The following is a 14974-nucleotide window of genomic DNA, read 5'->3' on the forward strand; positions in this document are numbered from 1 at the left end:
TACATGTACAAACATTGATGTTATATATTAATCTCTATTAATTTGAAAACTAATAAAAAGATTGAAGAAAAGCTGTTTGCTCTTGAAACCCAGTTATAACATAATGAAGTTTAACAAGCAGCGATACCAGTATCTTGCATCACGGCATTCCCAATATTAAGCTACAAGTTTTACTAATTAAAGGTTGAAGAGAGAAGTCAAACAATGCTCTGTGATTGGTTCTGTTTTTACATTGTGACAGTTCCATTTATAAAATTCAAGTGGCCAGATAATGAAAATCTAAATGAAGTCTCACTAACACTGTTTTGGAGGTTGAGAAATGGATCTCTGCTTGAGACAAGGAAACACCTTGGGTGTACTGCAGAAAACTCAGCAGACAAGATGACAATAGACCCATTTCACACTAACGTAAATTCAGGAACGGTAGGAGCACCCTGCAAAGAAGGATGAAGATTCACTTCATCCTTTCAATTTGAATATAGCAGAGATGAGGAGCGTTTTTTTTAAACAAACAATAGTGATAGTATTTGGCACCACAATCATTTTAATTATTTTGTCCACTGAGCATATGTTCTACTGGAATTGGATATAAAAGGCCCTGGTAAAGAAAAAGGAGGTGCACATCAGGTATAGGCAGTTAGGATCAAATGAGGTGCTTGAGTATAAAAAAAATGCAAGAGAACACTCAAGAGAGAAATCAGGAGGGCAAAAAACAGACACGAGGTTGCTCTGGCAGACAAGGTGAAAGAGAATCCCAAGGGTTTTTATAGCTATATTAAGAACAAAGAGTAGCAAGGGACAAAATTGGTCCTCTTAAAGATCAGCGTGGTCATCTATGCACGGAGCCGAAAGCGATGGGGGAGATCGTAAATGAATTTTTAACATCTGTATTTACTCTGGAGACAGACACAGAGACTATAGAACTGAAGCAAATGAGTAGTGAGGTCATGGACCATATCCAGATTACGGAAGAGGAGGTGCTGGCTGTCTTGACACGAATGAAGGTGGATAAATCCCCAGGGTCTGACAAGGTGTCCCCTCGGACCTTATGGGATGTTAGTGCAGAAATTGCAGGGGCCCTGGCAGAGATGTTTAAAACATCCTTAGCCAGGTGAGGCGCCGGAGGACTGGAGGATAAAAAAGGCTCTAAGAATAAGTCAAAAAATTATAGGCCGGTGAGCCTGACGTCAATTGTGGGTAAATTATTGGAAGGCGTTCTAAGGGACAGGATATATAAGTAATTGGATAGACAGGGCCTGATTAGGGATTGTCAACATGGCTTTGTGCGTGGTAGGTCACGTCTAACCAATCTTATGGAGTTTTTCGAGGAAGTTATCAAGGTCGATGAGGGAAAGGTCATGGATGTTTTCTCCATGGACTTTAGCAAGCCTTTGACAAAGTCCTGCATAGGAGGCTGGTCCAGAAGGTTAAGTCACTTGGCATTCAGGATGAAGTAGCCAATTGGATTCAACATTGGCTCAGTGGGAGAAACCAGAGAGTAGTCGTAGATAGTTGTCTTTCTGACTGGAGGTCTGTGACTGGTGGTGTGCTGCAGGGATCAGTGTTGGGTCCATTGTTGTTTATCATCTATATTAATAATTTAGATGATAATATAGTAAACTGGATCAGCAAATTTGCAGACGACACCAAGATTGGGGATGTGGTAGACAGCGAGGAAGACTATCAAAGCTTGCAGTGTGATCTTGACCAGCTGGGAAAATGGGCTGAAAAATTGCTGATGGAACTTAATGCAGACAACTGTGATGCGTTGCACTTTGGGAGGACAAACCAGGGTAGGACTTACGTAGTGAATGGTGGGGCTCTGAGTTGTGTGGTAGAACAGAGCGACCTGGGAATACATGCCCATAGTTCCTTGAAAGTAGTGTCACAGGTAGATAGGGTCGTAAAGAGAGCTTTTAGCACTTCAGCCTTCATAAATCAGGGCATTGAGTACAGGAGTAGGGATGTTACGTTGAAGTTGTACGAGACAGTGGTGAGGCTGAATTTAGAGTATTGTGTGCAGTTCTGGTCACCTACCTACAGGAAAGATATCAATAAGCTTGAAAGAATGCAGAGAAAATTTACAAGGATGTTGCCAGCATTTGAGGACCTGAGTTATAGGGAAAGGTTGAATAGGTCAGGACTTCATTCTCTGAAGCGCGGGAGAATAAGGGGAGATCTTGTAGAGGTATACAAAATTATGAAGGGTATAGATAGGCTTTTTCCCCCCCCAAGGTTGGGTGAGACTAGAACTAGAGGACATAGGTTTAGGGTGAAAGGTGAAATATGCAAGAGGAATCCGAGGGGAAACTTCTTCACTCAGAGGGTGGTGCGAGCTGCCAACGGAAATGGTAGATGCGGGTTCAATTGTAACATGTAAGAGAAGGTTAGATAGGTACATGGATGGTAGGGGTTTGGAGGGATATGGTCTGGGTGCAGGTAGATGGGACTTGGCAGAAGATCAGGTCGGCATGGACTAGCTGGGCCAAAGGGCCAGTTTCTGTGCCGCAGTACTCTACCACTCTAAAAGGATAATTACTGATGAGCAGATCTTGTTAATATTTCATTAAAATGTTTTTAAACACAAGCTGTTAAGATTCAATTGTTCAGCAAAGGTGATAGAAATCCTATGAAAGATACAGAACCAGTTCAGGAGCTAAAAGTCAGCCAAGATCTTCAGCTTCATTCTGTAAGAATCCTTCCCGAGGGCAGCCTGGTGTCAAGTGAAGGATGCATTCAAAAGATGTGGGCATTTAAGCCTCAGCAGAAGAGTGATCCAATGTATCAAAGACTTTCCATTGGAAATAGGATTTCTTTATCAGTCACATGTACATCGAAACACACAGTGTTTTTCTGTAGTGTGTTCTGGGGGCAACCTTCAAGTTTCACCACGCTTCCGGTGCCAACATAGCATGCCCACAACTTCCTAACCTGTACGTCTTTGGAATGTGCGAGGAAACCAGAGTACCCAGAGGAAACCCACGCAGACATGGGGAGAACGTACAGACAGTGGCTGGAATTGAACCTGGGTTGCTGTAATAACGTTACGCTAACCACTACACTACCGTGCCTGCCCCACACTGCTGTGCCTGCCTAAATACCATGGTTATTTGTACAGAGAAGGCTTTTACAACAACAATCATGTAAGGACCGGAATTTCTTTTTAAACTAGTGCTGCTTGAGGTATGAATATTGCCCAACACTGTGCCATGAATATCCAGCAAACAGGACTGGTGATGGTTAGCAGGGAAAGATTTACTGTCTTTGTGCTGTTGTTACCTCTCAAGAAACCTACCTTTCCCTGACGGAGGTTGGCCAGGCCATCAGATATCATGGTGGTCTGGAGGTAGCAGGCTGATCCAGCAGGCCTGGGTGGCCAGATGGATTGGACACGAATTGGGCAGATGGCTGGCACATCGCACCTGCCACTGTGTGATTGTCCTAAAGCCAGTATCCCCTCTTTATCTTTATGGTCGCTAACTACGGGGCTCTGTAAAGGTTCAGGAGACACAGAACATTGGATACACATTGCTTTAAGCTATTCTTACAAAAAAGAAAGTTATTCATTTTAAATAGGATTGCTGTCTGTGTGGATTCCATGTTATGGGATGGGCAGTGAAAACACCTGTCCTACTTTCCTATTGTCCGCAGTAGGAAACTTGGGAGTTGGGCAAAAACCTCACAGGAAGATTGCATTCTGTCCTGTGGTTAGAAAGAGATTAGTAACTCATCGGCATGAACCCATAACCTTTCACCTGATCACTGTTGACTCAGTAGCCACATGAAAGTCAAGCAGATTATCACATTTTAGCAGCCTGGCTGCTGTCAGGCAGATAGGCAAAATACACATGACAGCAGCTTCAATTAAAGGTTCAGATTTCATTCATACTGACTAGACTGAAGCTCTGTAATCAAACAGGTCAAATACCAGCAAACTGGTCAATCCAATCTACTTGAGAACTACCTCATGTACATGTCTGAGGAGACTCATGCCAATTTTATAAAAGACTTGCCTTTTCTTTTTTTAGTCTGTTCCAATGATTCACTAGCAATCTCCTGCTGGGCAGTTTCCTCCATCAGTATAATTTCTTCTGCATTCTCCACCACCTCAGGAACTCCATCTGCCCGCACAGAGATGTGTGTGATGGGAGCCGTGATCACCCCACTTGCTGATGGCATGAACACATGAGCTGGAGTTTGTGGGGAAAAAAAAAGAGAAAAATAAAATTCAATTATTACATCTAATCTGTACTTCAGCACTTCATATACAATTTAAGTTACAAGTAGAGTTTCCTAAATAAATTTGTCACAGCAAATTGGACAACTGTGCTAAAAGGTATTGAGAGCAAATCAAAAACATTATGACATCAACATATTGCTCAATTCACTTTGCAGCTGAAGTGCTAATTCAAACTAACAATAATTTGTTCTGTGTTACCCTTAGTAGGTGCACAATCTTCAATGATCCTAGGATCAGCCAAACTCTCTGCAGGCTTTGTAAGAAACCATGGGTAGCTTTGCTATCATTCAAGCCCTTTCCTTTCTTTCAATAACCTGATCAAGAGATTACCTCAAAATACTAGAATTTCAATAGTTACCTGGGATTCATGTATTAACCTCAATGATTACATGGGGCTGATCACTGGGATATTGAAAGCATGGTATAGCGAATAGTATATGAGGAAACAAATTGCAATTTCTCACTTGGATCTGTGAGTTCAGAGATCATCCTTGAATCGATAATGACTTGTGAACATCATAATGTTATTTGGAAGTACTGCAATGCTTGCCCATCCAGACAATAATCCAGATGTTTGCCTAGGTAACCATTGCCAACTTGATGCATCTAGGAGTACAGTGAATATATCCTGTGTATTAGCAGAGAGGAGTTGGACATTAACAGTTCAGAGCACAAAGCAGTGATGATCCGAATAAAGGTTGAAAGCAGATCAGAAAGTGGATTGAAGCAAATACCACAACTTGGTCACCATTGAAATTTGGCCTGAAAAGGGAAATCTCTTCAGCTATGTGTGTATTGTTACACCTAGGGCCATAAAGAGAGCTGCAGGGGTAACCAAGGATGCTGTAGAGTAGGGACGGGTGATGGATTCCCAATTGTTCCATCTCCAGATTTCCTCACCAGTGAAGTTGATGGGAATATAGAGTGCAAATGGGTGTTCAATGGTCATCGCAGGCAGTGGGACAAAGAGCCTGTCTTGAGGATGTATGACTATGAATCTAGGTCTGATGTCAGGCATATCCTTTGTAACACCAAAGATCTCTAATCTAATTACTGTGGACTTCGCCTTTATTATTATTTCATAAGTAATCTATTGCTATTAACGATCTTCATATTTCGCAGATGCATAAAGAGCATTGAACTGCCACTCACTTATTCTCCTTTCCTCTAAGGCAGGACCAGGTGAGTCCATATTGAGCAGGGCCTCAGCAGCCTCAATTGTTTCCATTGATTCTTCTCCATTCTGACATGAAGCCTCCACTGTAGCCAATCAGAAACAGAGAAAATTCATGGTCATAAAACTTGACGACATCCTGACACAAGATATGCACAACAGAGTGAATCTGTAGTCTCATTCAGTAATCTGGCATTACAAAGTTTAAAAAAAACAATAAACAATATACATATACCTGAATATATATTTCATTGTCAAGGTGAATGGTACACTGAATAATTTTTATAATATATTTACTGCTTTATTAAAGAGTTAGTTCAACAGATTAAAGTGCCCATGCTATAGTGAACAAGGTCTCTTTAAAGCACTCATGCAAATCTGGATTATTTAAAATCTTTTCATGGAATTGTCTGATTGTAGAGCCAACACCACCTTCATCTACTCCAACTTATCCAAGTACTCCAAAGAATGGATTGCAAAAAAAAAATGCCTTATTATAATCTCAGCTGCTTGATCTTCACTAGCTTTTTGAGCCAAAATGATAAAGAAAATCTTGCCACATCTTCTCCATCTGAGTACCTTTCTCCACAAACGCCTCCATTCTTCTCCACCCACTCCATTCTCTGTTGACATTCTGCCTCTTTGACTCAGATCAGGGTCACCCAAATCAAACATACCTGCTACTCATCTCTCCACTTCCCAAAGTCCTTTCAAAACATCACACAATGTCTTGGTCATCATCTCTTGTCATGACTAGAAGACTATTTGTCTCTCCCCACTTCATCCCCAATGAAGTATCCATGAAAGATTCACTCTTTCAAATGGATGCTGAGTTGATGTAAATTGTTGTGAATGGCTATGAAACTTCTGACTTGATAATGCTTGTGTTGTTTAATGAAGTTCAACTAAACACATCTTAAAATATGTATAAAGAAGTGAGGGGACAAGGAAAGGAGCAAGAAAACAAGATGAAGGTAGAACACAGAGGAGGGAGAATATGAAACTGTAGAAGGGTGCACAGGGGCAAGCATGAAATGCATCAGGACCACATCATCACAACAGGACAACACAACATAAAGAGAAATAGTAAAGGAAAAGAAATAGTACAAGAAGGGATAGTGAGACACACACATGTTCAAAATGTACATAAGTGAGAAGGTTTGTTCAATGAAAAAGTGAGCAGTTCTTGTAAGGCCACCAGATACTCTGACATACCCTTGCAACCAGGTGCTTCAAAAGATAGTAAGAATTTTAGTTTTTAAGACTGTTCCACTCTCAATATATCTGTTGTCCAGAATAAGGCAGTACTCTAATGGGACCTGCCTGGTGGCAGCATTGTAAGCCTGCACACACTAGTACACCAGTCCAAGATACTTTGACATATAAAACAAATGAAATTCAAAACTTTTATGAGAAGCAAATGAGGAAGGACATTAATTCAATATAGATTATAGCAACATTTATGACAGCTTGTGGATATTCCCATAGCTCTCGAAACCTCTCCTATCCATGTACTTATCTTGATGGCGTTTAAATATTGCTAATGTGCCTGCCTCAGCCACTATTTCTGGTAGCTCATTCCAAATACGCACCACCCTTTGCGTAAAGGCCCTGATGTCCCTTTTAAATCTCTTACCCTTGATCTTAAACCTATGCCCTCTTGTTTTTAGCATCTCTTCCCCAGGGAAATGACTATGTGCTTTCACCGTCTATGCCCCTCCTGATCTTATAACCTCTATCAGGTCACCCCACAATCTCCTATGTTCCAGCAAAGTCCTAGTCTAATCTGATTGAAGTGGGTCTTCGACCATGAATCTTCACAACCATCTCTCCTCTTGAAATTCTCCCTCTGATGGCGCTATCATAATCTGTTAACATCAACTCTGTTTTTAAGTGACCATTAGGTACAAGATCTTTAAGGATGTCAGGCCCTTGCACAAAGTCTTCTGCAGACTGCACAACAACAAAAGAATGACTTCCATCAACGTGGTCCTTTGGTTATCCTGGAGTGCTATATAGCCAATTATATTTGAAGAGAGGTGACTGTTTTAACATAGGAATAGTTAGATCTCATAATAATCAATAGGACAGTCTTAATTTTTGGTCAACTCTGGTGTGGAACTTGAGCCCACAAGTTCCTGACCATTGCAGGGTTGTCACCACTGAGTATACATTTGAAAGATCAGTTCCTGCCTAATCGATTTTAAACTAGGGACAGACTTGGCAGAAATGTCTATATTCCAAAAGCCCATACCCTTTACTCTGCTGTGAAGACTTGAGGTTGGCAGATTTTTTTTAAAAAATGGTTCAGGGAATCAAGGAATACAACCAAAGGCTGGTTAAACAGAGGAGAGGCGCAGAGTAGCCCTAATTTAGTTGAACAGCAGTCTTGATGTTGTAATGCATCTTTTGTTCCTACGAATGTGATACATACGAATTACGAAAAGGAGTAGGCCACTCGCCCCATTGAAGCAGTCTTACTATTTAATATCATTATTGATTTTTCAGTAACCTCAACTCTGCATTCCCAGCTACCCACAGTAACCTTTCACCTTCTTTTCTTACCAAGCATCTGTCTACCCTGCCTTTTTAGATATTTGCTTCCATTATTTGAAGAGATTTCCAAAGACTCATAACCCTCTGAGAGAAATAATCTCACCTCACCTGTCTTAAATGGCTCCTCATTTTAAAATTGAGACCCTAGTTCTCAATTGTCTCATGGGGAAATATCCTCTCATGTCCACTCTATCAAAACCCCCTTAGATCCTTGTATGTTTAAACCAAGTTCCTTCTCATTCTTAATTACTCCAGCAATCTAGCCTAGCCAACTTCTCTGCACAAGAGAACGTGCTTACCCCAAGTATTAATCTAGTAAACCTTCAGAAAACTGCTTCCAATGCATTAACATTTTTAAACAAGGAGATCAATACACACTGTATTCAAGATGTGGATCCACTAATACTCTCTATAAATGAAGCATAATCTCCCTACTTTTGTATTCAATTCCTCCAGCAATAAACAATAACATTCTGTCGACTTTCCCCATTACTTTCTGCATCTGCTTACTGATATTTGTGCCACACAAGTGCCAGGCAATGACGATATCCAGCAAGATAAAATCCAACCATCATTCCCTGACATTCAAAGACATTAGCATAACTGAATCCCCCACCATCAGTATCCTGGGGGTTACCGTTGACCAGAAACTGAACTGGAGTAGCCATAGACACAATGTGGCTACAAGAGCAGGTTAGAAGCTAGGAATCCTGCAGTGAATAACTCAATTCCCAACTCCTCACAGCCTGTCCACCATCTACAAGGCTCAAGTCAGAAGTGTGATGGAATACTCTCCACCTGCCTGGATGAGTGCAGCTTCAACAACACTCAAGAAGCTCAAAACCATACAGGACATAGAAGCCCGCTTGATAGGCACCCCATCCATAACCATTCACTCACTCCACCACTGACACACAGTTTGTACCAACTGCAGGATTCACTGTAGCAACTCACCAACAGTCTTTATACTGCACATTCCAAATCCACGACTTCTACCAGCCAGAGGGACGAGGGCAGCAAAAGCTTGTAAACATCACCAGCTGGAAGTTGTCCTCCAAGCCACACACCATCCTGACCTGGAAATATATTGTTTTTCCTTCACCGCCACTGTGTTAAGATCCTGTAACTCGCTCCCTAACAGCATTGTGGGTATACCCACACACCTCAAGGACTGCAGCAGTTCAAGAAGGCAGCTCACCACCACCTTCTCAAGGGCAACTAGTGATGGGCAATTAAATTCTGGCTCAGCCTGCGAAGCCCATATCCCTTGAATGAATAAAACTAACCTTTGATATGTTCACGTTATACCATAGTTTATAATTAGTAAAGTGGGGGAATGACCCAGAAACTTCTCTTGAATACCTCCTAGGATGAACATTTTACACAGTTGTCAACAATGAGCTTTCTAGAAGCTGTCAATTAGCTTTCACCATTTTCTCTCACTGGTGCCTTTTGCCTCCTACCCAGCAGGTGACATTGATGCCCAGTAAATATTGACAGTGGAGAGTCCAGGGAACCTCATTAATTCACTCATTTCTTGTAGTTACAGTTTTTGAAAAAAATTAGTAATTCAAATGAGACAACTTTAAATTAAAAAGTCAGCAGCACATTGTTCAGATGTAGCATTAACTGACCTTCATTGGAATACGCAAAATTTATGACTTGCCGACTCAAAATTCAATGCAGTTTTTTTGTGCTGCCTGCAATCACCATCTGGGTCAATTCTGTGAGACATCTGTTGTTACAGCTGTCCTTGCTATTATGCTACCCAATAAGAAATGGCAATCACAAACTATTGCTGCCAGCGTCCAATACATGTAATGCAATTTTATCAGATTTCACAGACTTTTAATTGCTATCAATAGAATTTCAGCATAATTGAATAGAGAATAAATTTTAAACTCTATTCTTTCATTTGCCGGATATTTTTCTGCAGTCGAATCAGTTAAATCCAGAGGGATGATGAAGGTACATTAGCCAAAGTTTTCTCTGGGAATTGAGTCTTGCCTGACAAGCATAGCAATTAGAGAACTGGTCATCCTAATTTTTCAGTAAGACATTCATAATCCGCAAATGAAAAATCAAAGCAATGAGCTTTGTATGTGCTGACCTCTGTGCCCAGTTCTCCAAGATCCATGCTCATGTCAAGGCAGGACCCCAGCTGGCTCAGAATGTCTGTGCTTCACAATAATCCCCTTCCGAAGGAGGTATTTGACATCAAGGAAGTAACAGGAGCAAACAGAAGGAAAAAAAATGCTTGAAGCACATTACTAAAAGCACATTCTTCTTCAAGGACACATCTTTCTCTTTCGTGTATACTGCTGTCATCTTAAACAGACATGTCACAAAATCTACCCCCAACTCATTTCCGAAATGCAATCAAACACTCAGATCAATCTCATTCCTGGGTATGAGCAATCCTATTTCCAGAAGATAACATCAATTACCATGAGGGAGATGTTTAGCAGCAATGCTCCCCAGTTCTGAGTGGTAAATTAGATTTTGAGAGAGGCCAGGGCTATCTCGAGTTGAGTTGGACTGGTGAGTAGATTCCCATTATCAACCAATAGCCTTGATCCAAAACAGCTTCAAAAAGATTGGTATTATGCAGATTGGTTAAAAGCAGCTTTTCCTTGCTGATAACCAACACAGGCGCACCTCCAGGACGCATGCTTAGCTCACTGCTCTACTCTCTCTACACTCACGATTATGTGGCTAAGCACAGCTCAAACGCCATTCTATAAATTCGCCAATATCACTGTTGTCGGCAGAATCTCAGATGGCGACAAGGCGGCGTACAGGAGTGAGATAGATTGGCTGGTTGAGTGGTGTTGCAACCACAACTTCGCACTCAACATCAGCAAAACCAAGGAATTGATTGTGGACTTCAGGAGGGGGAAGTCGGGAGGACACGCACCAGTCTTCAATGAGGGATCAACGGTGGAAAGGGTGAGCAACTTCAAGTTCCTGGGCACCAGCATCTCAGAGGATCTATCCTGGGCCTAACACATTAATGCTATCACAAAGGGGAAACACCAGAACTTCGTTAGGAGTTTGAGGAGGTTCGGCATGTCACCAAAGACTCTTGAAAATTTCCATAGGTGTACAGTGGAGAGCATTCTGACTGGTTGCATCACAGCCTGTATGGAGGCTCCAATGCACAGGATCACGAGAGGCTGCAGTGGGTTGTAGACTCAGCCAGCTCCATCACGAGTACAATGCTCCCCACCATCTTCAAGAGGCAGTGCCTCAAGGTGGTATCCATCACCAAGGACCCTCACCATCCAGGACATGCCCTCTTCTCATGACTACCATCGGGGAGGAGGTACAGGAGCCTGAAGGCCTACACTCAATGATTCAGGAACAGCTTTTTCCCTCCGCCATCAGATGTCTAAATGGTCCATGAACCCATGAAAAATAGCTTGTTATTCCTTTTCATTTTACACTATTTGTTTTTGTAATTTATAGTAATTTTATATCTTTGCACTGTACTGCTGCTGCAAAACAACAAATTTCACATCATAAGTTAGTAATAATAAATCCATTTCTGATTCTGAAAAACTAAGATTTTTCATGAAATTAGAAATCAAAGCCACCCCTCAGAAGAATTGAACATGAATTTTGTGCCATGATTGTTGTCAACCATGGAAGCACTGCAGGTACACATCCATTAAAAATTTAGTTCCATGTGTCAGAAACTATGTATGCACTAGCAATCAAACAATTGAAGCTTCCCCACCACTGTGAGATTTACTGTCCTACAATTACCTGATTTATCTCTATCCACTTTCTTGATCAAGGTGCAACATTTCCAACCTTCTGGTCCTCCAGCACCACTTCCAATTTGAAGGATTGCAGCCATAGTCTAAGCAGCATGTCCCATTCAGACCATGTGACTGCCAGCCACATACTACTTTATTTTTTAAACACATCCAGTTTCTCTACCATTCTCCTCTGTTCCTGCAACATTGATAACAGATTCTTCTTTGGAAATGACAGATGCAAAGTACTCATTGGCCTCAATGCCCACAATGGCCATTCTTCCGAGCTTAAGGTGAATGTGAAGGGTCTGTCTTGCTAGTCTGAAGCATTCTGGGGTCCAGCAAGATGGCAAAGGATCAAGACTCTTCAGGAACTTGATCCAAGGAGCTACTTAGTGACTGGAGATTGTAACTACACAGTGACAGTTTACGTAGCAATGTAGTAGAGCAAACGTAGAAGGAAATGCACGATTAAAAGCAATTCCATTTTGGACAGAAGGTGGGCACTTTAATATGAAGGAAGTTCTCTTTCTATTCTAACACCCCAACTAAAAATATCTGCTGAAGAACCATCTAAAATTATCAATCTCAACCTTCTGAATAGAGCACAATAGCTATAAAGACTAGAGGTGGTCAAAAAGCAAAGGGACAAAGGGATTGGATATCCAGCTACACAAACCATGGTACTACTGCACAGCTGTAGAGCATGATTAAAAAGGATCACTGGGCTTTATCTCAAGTGGGTGAAACACAAAAGGAGGGGGGGAAGAGGAATATTATAGTTTCAGTGAAGCTTAGAACAATCCCATTTAGTGCATTTGTATTCAGTGCCAAGCGCCACCTCAAGGAAGGTCTACTAGAGCAGTGGTTTTCAATCTTTTTCATGCTGCGGACCTCCAGAACATGTCCTTGTTAGATGGCAGACCCCCAGAGTCCACAAAATCAAACAATCGATAATTCATACACACAATACTTAAATTACTGCACATAGGCCCTATTAAAATAGTGACTATTTCAATCACTGATAATTACCAGCGGTGTCTTTCAGTGTTCAGTTCAATGTGAAGGTTATGCCTGTTTTGCACTGCAGAGTTTGTCCAAACGTGGTGGTATGTGCGACAAACATACGTGTATGTCATCCTCAATATTCAGTCTTGATCTGTATTTGGTTTTCATGGCAGTGACTGCAGAAAATGCTATTTCGCACAAGTAAGTGGTTGCAAATGGTAACAGAATGTTGACGGCTTTGCTGGACAGCAGTGGATACTCCTGGGAACATGCTATCCAGAACGACAACAGTGACATTAAGTTGAACTGCAAGCGCAAAGTCCTGTCAGATGACAGTTCAGCCAATTCTTCTTGTTCACGTCCAGTTAAATCAGTAAGTATGCATTCAAACGGATTTTGAATCCAATCAAACATGCTCGTGTCATCATCACCGAAATACTCATGGAAATAACGTGACAGCTGTTGAATATGGTTCAAAACGGTGCTCACAATGGCTTCTATCCTAGTCTCGTTCTCTGTCAGAAAGTCAGCCAGCAACAGAAACATATCATAGATGCCTTGCTCACATCTTCCCTTCCAGATACGGAGTTTTTTCTGGAAGGCAATGATTTTGTCATGCATTTTCAGAACTTTTGAGCCAGCTCCTTGCAATGATAGATTTAAGCTGTTCAAAATATTGAAAGTATCTGCAAGATAAGCTAATCTGGCAACCCACGTCTCATCTGTCAAGAACTGTGCCAATGATCCATTATGCTCATTTAGAAAAATGAGCAATTCATCTCGCAATTCATATACATGCTGCACAATGCGCCCTCGTGACAGCCATCTGACTTCCGTACGTAGCAACAAATGCTTATGCTTGTCTTCCATTTCACAGCATATGTTTTCAAACAAACGATGATTGAGCGGCCTGGTTTTGATAAAGTAAACGATTTTAATGCACGTGGAAAACACATCCACAAGATTTTCATCCCTATCCTTTGCAGCCAAAGCCTCACGGTGAATCATGCAGTGGGTTGCTGCTACATGTGGAGCTACTTCTTTCACTCGTGTGACTAGACCCAACTTCCGTCCCGTCATTGTGGCAGCACCATCCGTGCATACTCCAATTTACTGTGTCCACGCCAATGCCGATTGTACAAAAAAAGTGTCAAGCACACAATAAAGTTCTTTACTGGTTGTACGCCCTGGGAGTGCCTTGCAAAACAAAAAGTCATCCAAAGCCTCTCCTTCCCAGCAATATCGAACATAAACCAATAACTGCGCAGCACTGGCAACATCAGTACTTTCATCGAGCTGAATCGCAAATCTGACTTGCTGAAGACGTGCTATCAGCTGGCTCTGTATATCTTCCGCCATATCGCCAATTCTTCTGCTTACTGTGTTATCAGACAGTGGAATGGCTTTCAGTTTTTGACTGGATTCTTTTCCCAGTACAATTTCACACATATCTACTGCTGCAGGCAGTATAAACTCTTCTCCAATTGCGCGAGGCTTTCTGGAATGTGCTATTCGTAATGCTACCAAATATGATGCGAGAAGAGCCTTCTCATTTACAGTGGCATAGGCTGTCATTTTGCCTTTCTGCTTGAGGTACAGCTCCTTTTGCCACTCAAGATATTCCTTCGGCTTACTGGCAATATCTGGATGCACTGTTGTTAAATGGCGCTTCAATTTCTCTAGTTTCATCGCATTGTTGGGACAGTGTTTGCAAACACACAACACAGAGAGGTTGGTCTGCATTTGTCCCCACTGCGATGAAGCCATATGAAATATATTCTGGATCGTACTTGCGTTGTTTTCTCTTTCAGTCACCCTTATCCCCTTCGTCATCAGAATCTTCCAGTTTCTGGTCAGCTTTTCTCTTCAGAAATTTCTCCATACTCAGCAATACACGCTGGACAGTTTAATTACTATTACTGATAAACAAAATTATCAAAACTAATCTAAGATTTACACGCTTGCGCACTTTTCGTTTAACAGTGACGTCACTGTAGTGTAAATGCACGGTAAGTATGCAATATTATTAAGACACACCAACAATGTCAGTCAGTCTCGCTAACACTACAGTGCACAACAGAATAGTAGTGAGTAGTGAACACTACTGACTACACAAATCGAATATTAAGCAGCAGCCTACCAGAAGGGAACACCGTCTAAGTCTCTAAGATTGTCGCCTATAACAAATAGAATAGATATGGCTGATTTTCTGAATAGTGGAAAACTGGAGCAAGC

At 41.5% G+C, this 14974-nt stretch overlaps 1 protein-coding gene across 5 annotated transcripts in view; it reads right to left on the minus strand.

The window, feature by feature from the left end:
* LOC127576198 (ETS-related transcription factor Elf-1-like) overlaps nt 1-14974 on the minus strand; it is a 109472-nt gene that overhangs the window by 21955 nt on the left and 72543 nt on the right. For all 5 annotated transcript variants that reach the window (XM_052026608.1, XM_052026609.1, XM_052026611.1 and 2 more), the window contains 2 exons: nt 5393-5500; nt 4014-4190 (listed from right to left, as the gene is read on the minus strand). In XM_052026608.1, coding sequence (XP_051882568.1) covers nt 4014-4190; nt 5393-5500 — 285 coding nt within the window. The remainder of the gene's footprint in view (nt 1-4013; nt 4191-5392; nt 5501-14974) is intronic.

The sequence above is a fragment of the Pristis pectinata genome, chromosome 11 (genome assembly GCF_009764475.1).
Source record: "Pristis pectinata isolate sPriPec2 chromosome 11, sPriPec2.1.pri, whole genome shotgun sequence".
Lineage (NCBI taxonomy): Eukaryota > Metazoa > Chordata > Chondrichthyes > Rhinopristiformes > Pristidae > Pristis > Pristis pectinata.